Raw genomic sequence first — 19,635 nt, 5'->3', positions numbered from 1 at the left:
TATTAAGAATGGATTTTAAATGTGTATTTTAGACTTTCAGCAGTTTTATTAGTTCCACTAGCAGATTATTTCACTTATAACAAGATAATACAATCTGCCAGTGGAACTACCGGTAGTACCTTTTCATCAATATTAAGGATTTAAAAGAAGCCCATAGGACTTGTTGAAAAGTTACTTATAAGATTGGTTTGTCTTATTTCAAGAGTACTAAGATATTTGCACCAGAAACTACAGAAATACTCAGTAATATTTTGTGATTTTGCAGTGATCTGCCTTAGTTGTTGAGGAAAACATACTTTGAGAGATGTTTCATATTTATTTGTATGAATAGGCATAATCAGAGCTAAAATGGTTGTTTATTTCCCAGAAGACCGATCCACGTGAGTGTTTTCTGGCTCCATGTTTCCACCAAATGTCCCAGTCTAGATTTACAGCATGTGTATTTTTGCATGGCTGACTTTCCAGGCACATTCTGAGGTCAGATAAATACTTCAGCGCTTATTCCTATGAGACTTTTTCAGTAAAGATGGGACTGGGTACAACCTCAGGGATGACTCAAGATAAAGGACATATGACTTCAATTACAAGACCGAGAAAGAAAGAAAAAAAAAACTGCACTGAGGCACAGTTCATTGCCCCGGTACATACTGTTTGGAAACAGAAGTGTGTGTGTGTGTGTGTGTGTGTGTGTGTGTGTGTGTCAGTGACAGATAACACACACAGCGCAGCTCTCTGTTAGACCACAGACTTGCGGAACCGAACAGCATTTCACTTGGAGGACTGATCCCAGACATGAAGCTCTGTCCTGGGATAGGAGTTCACCGTCTCCTGCCTGTCCTGGTTCTCCTGGCAGCCCTGGTTGTTAAAGCGGACCTGCAGAGATCCAGGGAGAGACGCTACTACATCGCTGCTGTGGAGATCAACTGGAATTATTCTGCCAATGATGCAAACAGGTTGGCTAGAAATGTAACTGAAACAGCAAGAATGGTGTTTCTTTGCTTGCTTGTCTGGATAATAGTTGTGTGTTAAGTGTGTAATCTTAACAAAACTGTTAATATAGTTTATAGTAACTATAAACTGTTTATTCGGTTTTTTACTGAAACAGCTCAATTAGTCTTTGCTTCTTTCAGCAGTCTTAATAATTTTTGTCTTAATTCTTTTGGAACAAACTTTACATTATGGCAGAGTTTTATGGCCACTGTAGGTAGAAAAAATAGAGAGGAGTAAACTTCCTCTGAAAAATATCAAAAATTTTCAGGAAAAAAAATTTGAAAATTTCAAAAGTCTAATTTTTTATTTTTTTTTTTACTTCTTTGAAACTCTTTTTTTCTTTTAGAAGGCAGAAATGTCCAAAATGTTTTCCCTCAAAATTTTTAATACAAAATGGTCAACATTTCACAATTTAAAATGTAGTTGTTCTTTTCCTGAGAATTTTTGAGACTCCTCCCAAAATTTCAGAATTTTTTGGCTGAAATTTACTTCTATTTTTTTTCCATCTACAGTGGCCCTAATGCACCATTGTATTAAACAACCTCATCAGTTACCCTCTACGTTTTGATAAAAAAAAAAAAAGTTATTTTGTATCAAACAGATCCAGAAACAAAGAGAAAAATAAAGTAGTGTGTTTTACATTTCTGCGGTTTCACAAATCGTTTGGTAATTGATTTGCCAAATCAATTACAATGTATTATCTTCCTTACCAGAGGAAGATAATACATTATGTATATTGCAAATCAGACATACAATATAATTATGTATGCAAAAAGTTAGTTTCAGGAAGTACTTCCAACTTCAGCCGTGTAATAAGATAGTATTGCCTTGAAATTACCAATATAAGTGTAATTTCCTGTTACCACGAGGAACTGACCTCTAATTAAATTGTGGTAATTTGGCAATGACCAAATTTATTACTACGTAATAATTTGGTACATAAGTGCTAAATGCACTTATTGTGCTAAATAAGTGCTAGGTACATAAATGTTGTAGACCCAATAATATCTACTTGCTGGATTTTTACTGTCAAACTATGACACCACTGTCATAGAATATACATGTCAAACATAATATGTTGATATTCAGGATAGTATATTAGACAAGAAAGTATTGAATATTTCAAATGATTGTGAGAGGAAAGTTGTTATTTAAATAAAAAAGGAAAGCACAGAAATGCAACCTACATCTGGAACGTTGAATTTGCTTCCTGAACAACATTGCTTCAGAAAAAGTGGAGATGTTTGACCAAAATCTTCACACAATCTTTAAGATTTCAGCTAAAAGTGATTCTGCAGGCCGCTGACTGTTTCATCAAATCACACACATGCTTCATTTGTGTGAACCCAGGCAGTAATTTTGCATATGGTGTCACATGACAGTCATCACAGGCTGTGTTGACCACACACATCTAAATGCTAACTCACCTGCTGTACTTTTTAGGTAGAGTTGCTTGTTTTTTCCATGACTAGACGTGGAGATTCCCTTCCTGCTGGCTTGCTCATTGATGTTTTGTATTTTCCCACCATTCCTCAGGCAGGATCCCACCTATAAGAAAGTGGTTTTTCGGGAGTATGACGAAAACTTCAGCCAGGCAAAGACTCATCCGCCCTGGTTAGGTGAGTGCGGTGGAGGTAAACAAGTGAATGGCCTGGCATTGATCACGTAGAAACTCTGCCTCAAAAGTCGATTCCCACAGCAGAAATGTTTTCTTTTTTTAATCCAATTTCTTTTATATCAGACAGGGAACATTTTCCAAAAACAAACTTAAAGATTATTTTTTAGTTTTTAAAGCTGCAGTGTGTAATTGTAATATAATATATATTTCAATTTTTGTTGAAAGTGTCACTATGATGTGACATTATGACAGTATGACATGAAAAAAAAAGAAGAAAAAAGGACAGCTTCTCTGCCTTCACCCAGTTCTAACTGGAAACGACTAATCAGAGTCAGGAGGCGGTTCTTAGCGCCGACAATCATGGCCGTGTGCGTGCCGCTCACAAATGTTAGGGCTAGCTACCTTAGCCACTGATGATGGTGGATAAACAGTTTTCCTGTAATGGTGAGTGCTTTCTCCACCAGTAGCACATTTAGCAGCACATTCATGAGATTGACAGCATTAAGGCCCGCCTCCTGGCTCTGATTGGTTGATTTGGACTGGGAACGGTGTATTACTTCAAACAGCAATAGCAGCTCAGGGAGGAGGTGGAGGAGATCGATCTTTTCACAAATTATTTCACAGATTAAACTGTTACAACATGGTGACATTTTCAAAAATGTATATAAAACTTTTTCTTTTTAATAAAATGACATTCTGCAGGCTTACTTTTTAAAAAATATTTTGTTATTATAGGAAATGTGTCTAAGCTGTTTTTTGTTAATGAACTGAGGACAAAAAAATGCTCTCTGGATTGTAAAGCTTGCAGAGTCCTGGTCTATGATGATGAAAAAATAAAATACAGAACTCACTTTTAATATTTGACTGTTCCACCACAGTCAAATATTTAAGAAAAACAGAAAACATGAGAGGGGTTAGCATACATGCCCCCGGTGTGTTTTCACGTTGCGCAAAATCCCAGAACTGCTCGCACACAAATCCAAATAAAGAACCTCGATCCTGTCCCTCTCTCTGCAGGTCTGCTGGGACCCACGCTGAGGGCCGAGGAGGGGGAGACGATTGTCGTCACTTTCAGAAACATGGCTTACGGCGCGTACAGCATCCACCCACACGGAGTGGCTTACGGCAAGCAGTCGGAGGGTGAGTTGGGCATTAACCAAGACACACAGAGATTGTCTCCCAACTGTCTCCCAGTGCGTGGCGTCCCCCTGAACGCCACGCACTGGATTAGGGTCGCTCCAGGAGTCCCTGATGTTAGACCCTTCATCACTCACGCAGCGTTGGCCAATACAGCAAACAAAACTGTTTGTCTTCTTCTAACATATTAACCAGGACAGGCAGGTTATCAAGGCAGACGGTTCTGAAGACCAACAGGAAGAAGACCTGAAGGTTTTGGAAATCACTGTCTGCAATGCAAAAACACAAAATATTACCAAGTGTTTGTGGTCTAGGTTATAGTACAAATATCTTAGTCCACTGGAAATAAGACAAAACTAACTTACAAGAAACTTTTCAGCAAGATATAGGAGATTGTTAAGAGTTCCTTAGTATTGATGGAAAAAGTACTTAATGGGCAGATTATTTTACTTACCGTACACAGTAAAAATATGTTGCTTTGCTTGGACAATGAAAGTGAAATAACAAGACATGTTATTAATTTCACTTGATTGTTATTTCACTTTATAATTGGTAGGTTATTGAGCGACATCATGTGCGAATAGAACTAAGATTTTTTCATCAATATTAAGTAATTATTGACTTAAACAAAAGTGACTTGTAAGTTATTTTTGTTTTATTTTATTTATTTATTTATTTTAGACATGTAAGAAATACAAATGCTGCTTAATTTCAAATTAATTCCTCTGTGATTAAGATGAATCCAAAGAGGAAATGTTAATTAAAGAAATGTTTACAGGAAGGAGTTTATTTCCTCTTCATTTGTTTTAAGGAATTTAAGGGTTGGTCAATAATCTACTGAGGCAATTAAACACCACAGAGATGTTATTCATCTAACTGCTGACCACTTAGGTTAAGGATAAAGACTTTTCATCCTCTCATCATAGACATAAACATCATACTCATAACCGTTCTTTTTTCCGAGCAGGATATGACACACAGCCGCAAGGATTTTATAAAACAGGCCTGCTCGGTTCACAAGTTTCAATTTACTGTAGATTTTCTCTGATCTACACTTAGTCAATGTTGTACAGGAGCAAATATTTATACCAATGGTCCTCAAAATTCTAACATCCCAGGTTTTTGTCATGTTAAAAAAATATGGCCAAAAACACAAAATATTACCAAGTATTTTTGGCTTGTTTCTGGTGTAAATGTGTTTGTACACTTGGAAAAAACTAAACTAACTTCTACGTAAGACATAGAAGATTCTTTCAAGCAATTCATTTCTTAGTATTGGTAAAAAATAAAATTAATAAATAGTAGTTTCACTGGCAGATACTAATATGGTATTTAAATCCCGTTCATGGTTTTAATCGGGCAGGGTTTATGTCAACGGAAAACTATTCTGTTGCTACTTCAGCAGAACAGTGTATTTTGAGATAAGGGGTAATTCAGAAGTTTGACATTAGCTTGTTTTATCCAAACCCAGCCATGGAAAGTTTCTAACTATTCAGGTTGTGGTGGAGTTTAATGATGTGAAATTACTCCTCCAAACACAACATGTTTGCATGTCCGTCTCTGGTTTGAAATCCTCACCTTTACTCTAAATTAGCTAAGCTAGCTCTAAAGCTAGCTTCAACGTAGAAATTAGCATGTAAGTGAAAGAAAAGGTTCTTATTTTTTTCCACAGGAGCCAACTACTTTGACAACACGTCACAGAAGGAAAAGGAGGACGACATCGTGCAGCCTAATGGTGAACATGTTTACACCTGGGAGGTGACGCCAGAGGTTTCCCCGCTGCCCGATGATCCCGACTGTCTCACCTACACCTACATCTCCCACCAAAACGTGGTGCAGGACTACAACTCTGGCCTCATCGGCGCTTTGCTCATCTGCAAGGCCGGTCAGTGTTGTGTGTTGATAACTTTGTTCGCTTTTACGAGAATTAAAGATTGGATTTAAAGCCTCTTTGGTCTTCCTTCTGATTAAAGGCACCTTGGACGAATCGGGACAGCAGAACGGCCTCCACAAGGAGCTTGTGTTTCTCTTTGGGGTCTTTGATGAGAAAGAAAGTTTGTACACTCCAAGTGGACACTCTTCAGACGACCACGTCAAATACACCATCAACGGATACACACGGGGATCCTTGCCTGGTCAGTGTATTGGGTCATTATCGTAACTTTTGAGTTGAGGGTGTAGGCTTCTTATATTTGCTATATATTGAGAACTGATCCAAAATGTTGAAGTTGATATCAATATTGGATTGATTGTAACGAAGCAACTAACACTGATACATTGGTTTCAGATTCCCTCTTGAAATTGTATTTGATTTTTGTACAGCTCTCCCTCAAAACAGATTTTTAGTTTTAGTTTTTGCACTTTGTTTTACTATTGTTTCTTTTTATCATGTCAATATGTTGCTAAAGAATTTTAATAGGCACTTATAAATGTTGTCCAAATTCTATCCTATGTTTTAACAGAATAATTCAAAGGAAAAATCACAGAAACATATGTCGATATATCAAACTGAAGTAATAAAAAGTGTCGGTATTGGCTATGCTGGTCCTGTATTTACCTGTACAGCTCTAGTGCACCTCTATAGAGTTTTTCTCATCCCTGAGTTGAGACACTAATGTCATTCTGTAGCAGCCTGACTCAGCTGGTAGACAAAAGTATGCTAAAGTGTACAGTGCTAGCTTAAAAAGGCAGTAGCTGAGTGTTATTTACTTTAAAGTGCCAAACTTAAAAAAAAAAAAGCTTAATCATGTCCCGACAGTATGTTATGAGACAGGTAATTTGTGAAAAAATTGATCTCTTCCCTGAGCTACTACTGTCGTTTGAAGAAATACTCAGCTCCCGATCAAAAACAACCTATCAGAGCCAGGAGGAGGGTCTTACCGCTGTCAATCACCCTGATGTACTTGCTGCTATATGTGCTAATGGTGGAGAAACAATTCACAGAGGTGCTCAATTGTTTTCACAAAATATGTCTCAGACCACACTGTCACAGCATAATGCAAAGACAGATATACCGTAGTGTAATGTTGATGATATTTATGAAATTTAGAACTGCCACAATCTGTTGTTCAATGAGTGAAAAATGTCTTTTATTGCCTCAATTCTAATTAAAACTTTTATATTTCTGCTCCAAGCTGTAAGTATATGTGCCCACGCCCCTGTGAGCCTTCACCTGGTGGGCATGAGCTCAGAGCCCGAGGTCTTCTCAGTTCACATGAACGGCCAGGTCCTGACGCACAGCGGCCACAAAGTGTCGTCAGTGGGGCTGATCAGCGGCTCCTCCACCACCGCCAGCCTGGTTTCTGCCTACGCCGGTCGCTGGCTGCTCTCCTCCTTCACCACCAAGCACATGGAAGGTGGGTGGAACTGAGCATTTAAACCAACAGAGTCTCCATTTGCTTTCCCGCCGGAACGACTCGAATGTGTCTGATCGGTTTGCAGCTGGCATGCACGGCTTCGTGGACGTGACGAAGTGTGAAGAGTTTAAGGAACCCGTGAGAAGGATGACAGTCTTACAGCAACGACAAAGCAGGGAGTGGAAATATTATATTGCTGCGGAAGAAATAGTCTGGGACTATTCAAAGGACAACAACAAACACATTGATCAGTGAGCAACTTTATTTTGACGTATAGATTGCCAACAGCTGCTTTTGACTATTATCACCGACAACTGGACTTTCACATCAGTGCGTCGGGATTTAAATAAAACTTCATTTATTTCACAACATTGGAAGACTTTTGAGCATCACTGGTGTATTTAAAGGGGCAGTATTACGAAAAATCAACTTTTTTGAGCTCTACATATTTTCTAATGTTATCAAAAACACACGTGTGGTGTTACCTTCATTCTTTCATGCATGTTTGAGAATCATTTAATGTCCATGGCAACCATTCAGCTGTGCAAATCACATGGGCGCACCGAGCGCCGCCATTGAGACGCAGCTGCAGTTTCCAAGCTTTCGAGCTTCTGCCTCACAGAGCAGCCTTCCCCCGCAACTCCCCCACTCAGCTCCTTCAGACTAGCCAGCAGCCATTAGCAAACACCTGATGGAACTGCACAGCTGCTGAGCTCATTATAAGAGCTACTTCTCAGTATAACGCTGGTAAAAACTTTGTTAAAGGGTTAATAGAGGAGCCATGTCGTGATGACTTGCTGAAGGCAAACTTTCAGAAAGAGCAGCAATTTTTAAAGAGACAGAGGCCCAATTTCAAGGTGTTAAATTATGAAGTCAGACTTATTTAAGTCATATTTGATACATATTATTTTTTATCACAACTGAAGTTAACATAGTAACTTGATTTTGTTCTAAAATATATTATGTGGCTGGAAAACACCTAATACTGCCCCCTTAAAGTCATGTCCCAGTATTTCAATCTGGTTTAAATCTGGCCTATGATTTAAACTCAAGTTGACTTGGTGTTATTATAGGAGGATAAATGGGGTCAGTTATCATTCCCCACAAAGGCATGAAAAATGAAAACTCGCTATCTCAGAGCTGCACTAAAACTTGAGTTTTCTCTCTGTTTAGAGACTTCAAGCTCCAGTACCTGACACAGTCGGCACGCCGAATTGGAGCAAAGTACAAGAAGGCTGTGTACACTCTGTACAAAAATGAATCATTCACTGAAAAGGTGGAAAATGAGCACAGGAAGAATGAGCTGGGCATCTTGGGTCCAGTGATCAGAGCGCAAATCCGAGACATCATCACAGTAAGACTATAATAGAACGGAAAACCTTAAACTTAGGAAGTAGGACGTATAAAGATAAACACCAACGTCAAATACTTACATTCCTAAATTTGGTGCTGGTACAATATTAAACAGAATAGCAGGAACTGTGTGATCATTTTTTGCAGATTAGATTATGGCTTCATGCACTTTCTTCCTCTTTCCCAGATTGTTTTTAAGAATTTGGCCTCGAGGCCTTACAGTATCTACCCACACGGCCTGACTGTAGAAAAGTCAGAGGAGGGAGTCAACTATCCAGAAGGAGGTATATATTATTCCCCAAATAAGACATCAAACAAAACATAACAAATTTTAAATACATGAAATGACAAAGTTGCTTGCGACATAATCAACCAGGAAACCAGACCCATGGCGTTCGGCCAGGTGAAACGCACACTTACGTGTGGAAGGTTCTGGAGGAGAACGAGCCTCTGGATGGAGATCCCCAATGTCTGACGCGTATGTATCACAGCGCCGTGGACACGCCGCGGGACATTGCATCGGGCCTGATGGGATCCATGCTCATCTGCAAGAGTCAATCCCTAGATGTCAGGAATGTACAGGTCAGGACCAGGGTTATGATCATTGTGGGTTTTTCATTACAGTTTAGATTTATGTGAATGTGACTTTTTGTTTGTCTAATTTAGCTGTAATCAGTTTTTGGAGTGTGTTGGCTACTTTTTATTATTCATTATTAGTTAAATATTCTTTAATTTTTGTTTAGTTTTTCTTAGTTATCGCAGTAGGTTTATTGTTTTGTACTTTTATTTATTTTTAGGTGCAGAATTCAAAAAGGTCAAAGTGTTATATGCATCCATTGGGTAATGAATACCCAACAAAAGATACCATTTTCAAAAAATGTATTCAGTTATTGTTGTTAGCTTTAGTTAACTATAATAACTTTGGTCAGGTTATGCGATTTCGTGTTTGGTTTATTTTTCTAGCTCCAAATTACAACAGAAACGTTCTTGGGGCTTTAAGGAACAAATAGTTACAATCCAAGTCCAGGTGCAGCTGGATCATCATCAAAATTTTGGTTCAACTGGATTTTTCAACTGAAGAATACTTCTCCACAGAGTTAGGTCATCTAAAGGAAGATGTGCAGAAAAAAAGACCTTTAACATATTCAACTTAAGACTCAACAGAAAAAAAAAAAACAATCCGCGTGGTGAGCTTCTTAGCTCATCTTTGTTATTCATAGATGAGCTAAGAAGTAATTAAAAAAAAAAATCTCTTTGTTTTTGCAGCTGAGAGCGGACAAGGAACAGCATGCTGTGTTTTCAGTCTTTGATGAGAACAAGAGCTGGTATCTGGACGAAAACATTCGGCGTTGTTATGATCAATCCAAAGTCAACAAAGCCGATCCAGACTTTTATAAGTCCAATGTCATGCACAGTGAGTCTTACTGCTACCACAATACAGTTAACAGCACCGGTCTTGATAACAGTAATGATAAAAAGGAAATAAAGTCATCATCCAAAACCTCTTTTAACCCAATGTAATATTTATCTGTATTAATATGTACTCTATAATTGTAGGGACTTCTTCCAGCTGTTTCTCAGACAACTAATGTCCATCTTCTTTCAACTTACAGCAATAAATGGATATGTGTTTGAGAGTGGCCCTGATTTGGGCTTCTGCTATGGTGAGGTTCCAACCTGGCATGTGTCCAGCATTGGAGCACAGGACTACATTCAGACAGCTACTTTCTATGGCCATTCGTTCGAGCTGAATCACAGAACTGAAGACATTCTCAGCCTCTATCCAATGACTGGAGAGACCATAAAGATAACCATGGACAACATAGGTGACAACAGCCAACTACAAAGTCACTTTTTTAATTCCTTTGTTTTATCTGGAAAACTTGTTTGCCAAACAGTTGTATGTGTATTTGCCTCGTAACAGGTTTCTGGCTTTTGGCATCATTGAATACTCATGAAACAACAAAGGGAATGCGTGTGAAGTTTCAAGATGTTGAGTGCTACCGTGACCTCCAATATGAGTATGAGGAGAATGACATGAATGGAGTTGATGTATTTACTCAGTGGAAGCCCCAAACTTTAGAAGATATCAAAAAAGAAAAGGAGAAATCAAAATCTGTACCCACAAAACCAGTGGAGGTCGATATCTACACGGACATGTTTGCGGATGAGTTAGGTCTACGGTCGCTGAGGAACCAGTCCAGTTACTCAGATGTGGAGATACTGGACTTGAGTTTATTTAACTATGATGATATTGATGTTGCTCCTATGGTCGGCGATGCTACTCCTAATGTAAAGGACACAAACAATAAAACTGAGTTCTTTTCAAATCAGACTGCAATGAATGATACTCAGTGGAAATATGTAGACAACCAAAATGTTACAGAACGTAATTTGCACAACAGCAGCATTAGTAAACATGCAACAGCTGTACAGATGAATAGGACTCAGTCATTCCTTGACAATGACACAACTGTTCTCAACAGCGACAGTGATTCACTGAGCAATCAAAGCACAGCAACCACCAACAGGACGGTTTCCATAGTTGCTGTCAGTCCAAATAATGCTAGTGTTACAGTTGCTGGGACAATGAACTCAACAGCTCTCAATGGTACAGGTTCAGCGCTTCTCAATGCGACAAGTTCAACAGCCTCTGCAGACAGTGTCAACCTTTCCACTTTATCCAAACAACCCACTGTCACCATGGGAGCACTACAGAGGGCCAGTCAACCTACCCGGAAACCAGAGTCTACCAATCAGACCATGCCAGTACAATCACAAGACACTACTAACATTACTACACCATTAACAACAAAGACCAAAGATAAAAGAACAGAATCAAATCCATCTGGCAGTAGCAACACCTCTATGGACATATTCTTTCCCAATAAGAATGAGGTGCAACTCACTCGGGGCGATGTGTTCCTTTACAGTGGGCACGCAACTGACACCGACATCAACCCAATAAACAATCTCTGGTTTCAACAGACTTCAACAGTTGAGGATGACCATAACACTTCAACTGATGTGCCACCCATTGGATTGAACCAATCACTGTCCCTTTTAGGACTTGATGTCAAGGAAGTTGACAACAGCAGCATGATCAAAGATAACCTCACCAGCCTTGAGTTGGTGGAAACCACAGGAAACACTGAGGGAAACTCTTCAAACATGACTTCGCAGCAAGAGCTTGGACTACGAATAAATGCTACTGAAGGTGTGAGTGTTTCTGCCAACTCCAGCCTTGGGAATGCAACACATCTTTTAAATGTAGATAAGCTATCACAAAACGCTACAGTGAACATCTCCCAATCAAGTTCAGTGGGGAGGAACTCCGAGAAAGGACTTCTTCCTGGGGAGCTGTCCAATACTTCTTCGATGGAAAGTTTCTCTAATGAGACTAGAGGTTCATCCAACCATTCACTTTCTGGTGGTTCTGTGAAGTTGCTGAGTTCTGAGGAGCTCGGTTCTTCAGAAAGTAGTGAGGAAATAATTATCTATGTTAAAGAAAACAAATCAGAGGCAATCAAAACTGTCTCAATGAGCCCAGAAGGCCACAACTGGACTTATGATGGAACTCACTCCACAGTACCTGAGGAGATTCCCGATCACATGAAAAAATACTTTGAGAACGAACCACTACGGACAACTCCACCTCCCAAAAAGTACAAAAAAGTGAACCTCAGACAAATACCCAAAAAAGGTGAAGGCATGAAAACAAGGAGGAGGAAGGTCTACAAGCCTCAGGCCAGGAGTGGCTTACCGTTTTCCCCACGAGGATTTAACCCAGGGCTCACCCCCCGGGGGGCAAGGCCCAATTCACCACAGCTTGTCACCAAGGAAGAGGAGTTGATTAACTTCCCCATAGTTATTGCTTTGCCTCGACCTGATTTCAGTGACTATCAGCTGTATGTCCCTGGCAATGAACCAGAGCAACCTGATATGAATGAAGAAGATGTGACACAAAATGAGTATGAATATGTGTCGTACAAAGACCCCTACAGCAGCCATGAGGACATTAAGAATCTCAACCTGGATGAAACTACAAAATACTACTTAAAGTTATCAGGTCCTGATGTCAAGACATACTTTATTGCTGCAGAAGAAGTTGAATGGGACTATGCTGGTTATGGACAGAGGTAAGCTCACAAATAAGAAAATGGAGGACACATATTTTGGGAAGGGGAAGATTTAAATATGCCAAAGAAAAAGTACTTAGTTCATGTGATGTTTGTTTTATTACCTCAGGAGACACGATAAGTCGCAGCAAAATATGCTAGAGACCAAATTCACCAAAGTTGTTTTCCGAGGTTACCTGGATGCGAGCTTCAGCACTCCTGATGTCCGCGGGGAGATGGATGAGCATCTAGGCATCCTTGGGCCTGTTATCAAAGCTGAGGTTGGACAAAGCATCATGGTAAGTTAGCTGTTCTCAGAAGGATTTTGAGTTTTATTCTTCATTTGACTGCTTTTTCACTTATATACTTTATACTCCCTCTAAAAATGCTTATAATAGCTTATTTTAATAGTTCAAGCACACACAAAAAATATATTTATTAATGAGCACAGTGCAGAAGGTAACGTCTGCAATCATCCTTATTGCTACTCTTGGCGTTGCAGTCGATCCCCATTAACAAAAATGAAGGGGGTTACACATGGATTACCTGTTTTGCAAATATCAGCGAATGGCGTGACATCTAGCATTGCACCTCAGTATTTCAACTTCCCAAGCAGCATTTTCTGTCAAATATTTTAGATATATTCTAAGAAAAAATTGAATAGGTGAATTTTATACACATAGTTTGAAATTACATTCCACCGAAAAAAAAGAAGTGGGGGTCCACTGTACTAATAGCTAAGCAAAGAAAACTGTCTTTTTGCTGTAACCGAGTAAACAAACATACAATTACTGTGTTGGATTGTGACCTTTCTGTGATAAAATCAATCATTGTCTCTTGTTTTATAGATTGTGTTCAAAAACAACGCCAACCGTCCATACTCCCTACACCCCAATGGGGTTTTCTATACAAAGCAGTTTGAGGGTCTGTCCTACGAGGACGACTCCAAGCACTGGTATAAATATGACAACGAAGTTCAACCCAACACCACCTACACATACATATGGAAAATCAGTCCTATGGTTGGGCCAGCTCCGGAAGAGTCTGAGTGTCGGACCTGGGCGTACTACTCTGGTGTTAATCCCGTAAGTAGTTACAGTTTACCAGAGGAATCTTCTTCCTCGGTCTTGTCATGTCTCCTACATACCTAGTGATAAACAAGCAGAGCTTCTTGCCTGATTTAAACCCCTTCATAGCTTTTCCTGACCTGTCTGCTGTGTTTCTTGGTTCTCTAATGTTTGCTGACAAAACTCTTAGGCCTAAAACAGATCAGTTGTAGCGATGTGTGTGCCATGGAGCGCTCATCAAATTTTCATTTGGAAAACAATGTTATAATATTATTCGAGTCGATAATATTTCTAACTCACAAAATTCCAATAGAAAACATTGTGGTTTGTGGCTGGATAGTTGCACCGTCGAAAAATAAGGAAAAGTTCAAGAGGTACGCAGACTTTGCAACACACTGTATAAATAATGTATTTCTAAAACATTTCTTGCAGGAGAAGGACATTCACTCCGGCTTAATTGGTCCTTTGCTGGTGTGTCGAGAGGGAACTCTGAAGAACAAGCCACTCAACACGAGGGAGTTTGTGCTGCTTTTCATGACCTTCGATGAGTCACAGAGCTGGTACTATAATAAAAACCAGGAAGTTATGCAAAGAAAGTACCGAAAACGAGTTTGGGATGACTACGACATGGAGAACCTCAAGTTCCACTGTAACAATCCATGACCTTTTTGTCTTGTTCAAACCGTATCAATTCATTTCAGAAGAGGATGATATGACAAGATGGTTAAAAGATATTTTAGAGCCTGGAGGAACCAATTCTCTGCTTTGTCTGTTTTTTTGTTTTTTTTTTATGTAGCCATCAATGGAATAATATATAGTCTTAAGGGTCTGAGGATGTACACCAAACAGCTTGTGCGGTGGAACCTGATCAACATGGGTTCTCCCAAAGACGTTCACAGCGTTTACTTTCATGGGCAGACGTTCCAATACGTTAAAACCAAGCGCTACAGGCAGGCTGTGTTTCCCCTGCTGCCTGGTGAGAAACAGATCAGCTCCTCTACCTGCTCATGTAAAGAACATCCATGTTGTGTTTGTAACACATTGTTGGTTTTTTGCAGGGAGCTTTGCATCTCTGGAGATGTATCCATCCAAGCCTGGGCTGTGGCAGCTGGAGACGGAAGTTGGTCTAAACCAAAAGAAGGGGATGCAGACGCTCTTCCTGGTTCTAGATAATGGTGAATACAGCTTTGCATAGTCGTATGTTGTAAATTTATTTTTATGAGCCTGGAAAACTGGCAATGACAAGTAGTTTACATTTTGGGTAGAATGACCCACATAATTATTATTCTTGCTGGTAAAAATACGTACAACGTTTTTCACTCACAGATCAAAATAGTTGAAATTCAAAGTATAAATTTTGTTTTTTTAAATATAGAATTTAAAACGTTCTATATTTTTAAATAGGAAAATGTAAAAAGAATTATATTTAGAATTTTTTATTTGTACCTGCTCATACACAAGGGTGATAGACAGCAGTAATACCCTCCTCCTGGCAGCGATTGGTTGTTTCTGACGGAGCTGTGTGTTTGTGTAGATGACAGCAGGTCCATAGGGAGAAGGCAAAGGAATTATTTTTTGACAGATTATCTGTTATGTTACAGTGTCATGACGATGACAGTTTTATCAAATATGTAAAAACCATGCTTTTTTTAAAGTTATAGACCGCAGCTTTAAATGTGTTTTTGATAAACTGTTGAATTTTGATCGATTCCTTTTGTTAAACATAATTATTCCTCATATGAGTTATGTTTAAATTCAAAAGCTATATTTCTTTTTTTTTTTAAAGAAAAGGAAGAAGTGTTATTATGCTTTTGGGAAAAAAAAGACAAATTTATTTGAACTGGGGGGTTTTTTCACACATTTTTGACAAAGGTGCTTATTAGTTGTAAATTTAGCAAAGAAATTGTTCATCTTTTAAATACAGTCAATCCAAAAACAACTTTTGGTGTTGAAGAACTTATTTTTTTCTTAACCAATTGTCTTACACTGATGTGTTGTATTTTAGCCATGATATTTTGTTATATTTAAGATTGCTACCATCCCATGGGTCTTGAGTCGGGCAGCGTGAAAGATGACCAGATCACAGCCAGCAACTCAAGAGGTAGTCAGACCCCTGATGATATTCTAGTAGCCAGCCACTTTAAAAATATGAATAAAAATATCTGTCCACATATTAAGGATACTGGGTGCCCCATCTTGCCAGGCTAAATAACCAGGGTAAATACAATGCATGGAGCACGGACAAGAAAGGTGACTGGATTCAGGTAAGAGTCCTATATTTTTCAGTCTATATGTTTTCGTTCTGTTTGTGCCGTATTCATTTTGTTTTGGAAGTCAGAACCTGGAACTAAACAGGGAAGACTTTCTGAAAGGTGGGATTTGCCTTGGTGCTAACTACTATTAGCAATACAAGCTAATAACAATATTCTTCAGGCAATTTTTTTTGTATTTAAACACAAAAGGAACACATCCAAAGATATGTATTTTACTTTTACTTAAAATTTTTATATAATTTTTTTAATGAGATAAAAAAAAAAAACTGTCAGAAAAACATTCTTATGGATACAAAAATCTGGATTTCTCAGCTAGCTCAGCTTTTCCAGAGTTCAGGGAGCATTCCTGTTGCTTTTCCAAATAGGAACTAGGAATATCTTGCTTTTAAGTACAAAAAGAAAGGACTCAGTATACTTATTCTATTACCTGTGGACCTCCGCTATAAGGTGGACTTCAAGCGGCCAGTTGTGATCAGCCAGGTGGCCACACAAGGAGCCTGGCAGTTATTCCAGCCCCAGTATGCCACAAATTTCTCCATCTCATACAGCAACGACCGCCGCAAATGGATCTTTTACAAAGGCAGCGGCAGAGAATTCTGGAAGGTAGGAAAGTTTGAATCATTTACTTTCAGAATGAACACACGCATGATCACTTATTTATGCCCCCGTGTTTGTCCTGGTGTACTCAGACGTTTCAAGGAAACGAGGAAGCCTCTCAGACAAAGAAAAACACCTTCTTTCCTCCTTTGATTGGACGGTTCATTAGGCTCCACCCCATCACCTGGAATAATGCAGCAACAATCCGCATGGAGTTCTATGGCTGTGAGCTTGATGGTAAAACTTTTGCTTAGCAAGTTAATGTGGACAAAAGTCAGAGATACTAGTTTGGTTTGCTGTGTGTTTGGTGTAATGTCCACCAGTTGGACTCAGGAACCCAAATCTTTTTCTTATTTTGGTGGCTTAACATGTCCAACGCCTACAATGTCAAAACAGGCCCTGTCGCCTGTTCACTGTTCTTTTCTTGGACGACTTTTGATAAGACATCCACAACTGTAGACCAGGAACAGGAACACCCAACAAAGAGGGTCGTGTTGAAGATTGTGATTCAACCCATCACAATCAGATCTTTGTTAAACCTACACTTGCTCATTTTTCCTGCGTGTAGTTTTTTGTGGACAAAAAAACAAAACAAAACAATGACTTCCTCTCTGGTTTGTGCCACTCAGAACAGGTCCCATGATGAAAAGACAAGTGTTACTTGTTTTACTTTTCAGTAGTCATAATGTAATGCCTAATTGGAGTGTTTTATATCACAACTATCGACATCATATCTGAGCTAGGCATGTTAGGGTTCAGGTAAATATGAAGAAAAGTTGGTTCTGCTTATCATCACACAGCATTAGCTTCACTGCTCTGCAGTTACAGCAATAATTACACTGAATCCAGATCGTTGGACAAAAGCTCCAATCAAATCACTATGACTGTAGGTGAAGCTCTCCTTGGTTTTATTGTAGCTCCAGGGCTTTTACAAAGTAAGGAGCACATTCTACTGGTATAAAGTTTTATATTTCCTAAAGATTGTTGAGGATCAATACACCTTTGTGAAATATATATGCACATCACTTTTCAAAAAAGCTTGATTCAGCGCAAGCTACTTTGTGCAATTCAAAAGGAAAAAAAAAACAGAAAGAAAGAAAAAACAAAGGTAATCAATAGTTGACCTCCCCTTGAACTCCACGACCAGCTACATGCTAACCTAATGGCTAAAGCATTGAAAAGTTATGCCTGTCTGCGTTCAGGCTGCTCCGTGCCTTTGGGGATGGAGAGTGGGCTGATAGAGGACAGACACATCACAGCCAGCTCTGAGGAATCCAGCTGGTTCGGGGGACTCTGGAAAGCCTCTCTCGGTCGCCTCAACAAGCAGGGCTCCATCAACGCATGGAGAGCTAAGGTAATAAATCACTGGAGATATTTCAGTTCTGGAGGAATTTTATGTGATTTTATTTGATCACTAGTAATGAATTTTGACAAACATCTGTTGTTTTCCTTCCACTTCAAACTTATACACTTCTTCATGTTGGTCTTTTATATAAAATCCCAATAAAATCCATTGAAATCACTTGTTGTCATGTGACAAAATGGAAAACCTTCCAATAAAAATGTTTCTAATTCCGAGTAGACATAAAATGGGTAATGCCTTGGAAAATATCTCAAATATTTCTCGAAGTGACCCTGTGCTATGTTTTACTCAGCACAGTGACATGAACCAGTGGCTCCAGGTGGAACTGCCTCGCATTAAGAAGATCACAGGCATCACAACACAGGGAGCCAAGTCTATGACGAAGGAGATGTACGTCATGAAGTATGCCCTGCAGTACAGTGACAATGGGATACACTGGACTTACTACATGGACGATGATGATGTAACTGTAAAGGTGAGTCGATGTAAAGAGCGCAGGTATGTTTTCTCGGACTGAAGCTTTCCTTGATGTTGAAAGACCTTCTCTCTCTCTCTTGCTCTCTCTCTCACACACACACATCTAGATGTTTGACGGAAACACAAACAACAACGACTACGTGAAGAACTACATCTATCCTCCCATCTTCACTCGCTTTATCCGAGTCGTCCCCAAAAGATGGTGGAACTCCATCACCATGAGAATAGAGCTTCTCGGCTGCGACTTTGAGTGAAACGTGCTTGTGAAAACACAGGGAGACACTAAATAAATGTTTAGGATGTAGAGGCAGACATGCAGAATTATTACCAACCCTGGAACATGTTACAGTTTTGTCCCTTTACAACCAGAAACATTAACGTAATTTATTGAGATCTCATACCAACACCAAGTTGTTTGTCATCATCAGATCATAAGATTGAAAATAAAAATATTTTTTATATTTATTTGCATCTGGATCCAGCATTTAATTTGAAATGTATTTGTTGCAGTGAAATAAGAAAAAAGTTTGTTAAAAAAAATAGTTAATCTTCCCAGATGTAACAGGGTAAATGTAATATACATGTGTGCAGAACATCTTTCAACACTATGTTAAAGTATTTTCTGTAAAATAAGTAACCAGAAGAAAAGTGTACTGTTTGGTAAAGTAGTTCAGCATTTATAGATCTGATCAACCGGATGACCATAATGTAAAAACAAATAATCCACAAACTAACTTCTTCAAATAAAAAGAAAAAGAGAAGCAAAAATCCAATAGAAACATGTGACAACAGATACAACTTTTTCAAAATATTTTTATAATTTGCATTTTATTTAACCAATTTCTATATCATTTCTCGTTAGAAAACTTGACTGAAAGTTATTTGCAAACTCTCTCCTGACCACAAGATGTCAGTATAACTGTTACGTCATCTTCCCTCGTGAGCTATAACACAAATTAGACACAGCTTTTTTGTGTGACTATATATACATTTTTAGGCTTACATTAGCCTACATTTTAGGCTTACAAATACAAAAGGAAATGGAACGGAAGTAATGTATATATGTAAGTAGATGTGTAATTTATTATGTTTTAATAAATATGATTCCTGGCTTTGTGTTTTTAGTGTCAACTTCACTGATTAATCCAAGTGAGACTCGAATAAGCCCTGAACATGGAGCGCAACGCGTTTGGCATCTTAAGAAATAACCAAGTAATCTCTGAGTAATAGCAGTAGTATTTCCACTGACTAACTGATTAGAAGAATTAGGGATGAAAACAAACTCG

At 38.8% G+C, this 19,635-nt stretch overlaps 1 protein-coding gene across 1 annotated transcript; it reads left to right on the top strand.

Annotated features, from left to right (window-relative positions):
- Positions 1 to 724: 724 nt before the first annotated feature.
- Positions 725 to 18,743, top strand: f5 (coagulation factor V). Its single transcript, XM_044131418.1, has 25 exons — positions 725 to 953; positions 2,527 to 2,609; positions 3,626 to 3,748; positions 5,418 to 5,630; positions 5,719 to 5,880; positions 6,880 to 7,101; positions 7,187 to 7,352; positions 8,275 to 8,455; positions 8,642 to 8,738; positions 8,831 to 9,036; positions 9,721 to 9,868; positions 10,068 to 10,280; positions 10,379 to 12,593; positions 12,703 to 12,871; positions 13,421 to 13,657; positions 14,072 to 14,288; positions 14,436 to 14,615; positions 14,698 to 14,814; positions 15,669 to 15,740; positions 15,818 to 15,903; positions 16,360 to 16,515; positions 16,602 to 16,746; positions 17,712 to 17,863; positions 18,165 to 18,347; positions 18,457 to 18,743. Exons 1-25 carry the CDS (start codon positions 793 to 795, stop codon positions 18,601 to 18,603), a joined length of 6,051 nt encoding a protein of 2,016 aa, XP_043987353.1. The 5' UTR covers positions 725 to 792; the 3' UTR covers positions 18,604 to 18,743.
- The last annotated feature ends 892 nt before the right edge of the window (positions 18,744 to 19,635 follow it).

This window comes from Gambusia affinis, linkage group LG11 (assembly GCF_019740435.1).
Source record: "Gambusia affinis linkage group LG11, SWU_Gaff_1.0, whole genome shotgun sequence".
NCBI classification, from domain to species: domain Eukaryota; kingdom Metazoa; phylum Chordata; class Actinopteri; order Cyprinodontiformes; family Poeciliidae; genus Gambusia; species Gambusia affinis.
The sequence above is the reverse complement of the archived record's forward strand: the minus strand, read 5'-3'. Positions and strand labels throughout refer to the sequence as shown.

What these genes read in the sequence shown, in the direction of transcription:
- f5 (XM_044131418.1), top strand. Translation starts at nt 793, where the DNA reads ATGAAGCTCTGTCCTGGGATAGGAGTTCACCGTCTCCTGCCTGTCCTG. An exon ending in TTTGCTCATCTGCAAGGCCG is followed by an intron (nt 5,631 to 5,718) that starts GTCAGTGTTGTG and finishes TTCTGATTAAAG; the next exon opens with GCACCTTGGACGAATCGGGA. An exon ending in ATGATGATGTAACTGTAAAG is followed by an intron (nt 18,348 to 18,456) that starts GTGAGTCGATGT and finishes ACACACATCTAG; the next exon opens with ATGTTTGACGGAAACACAAA.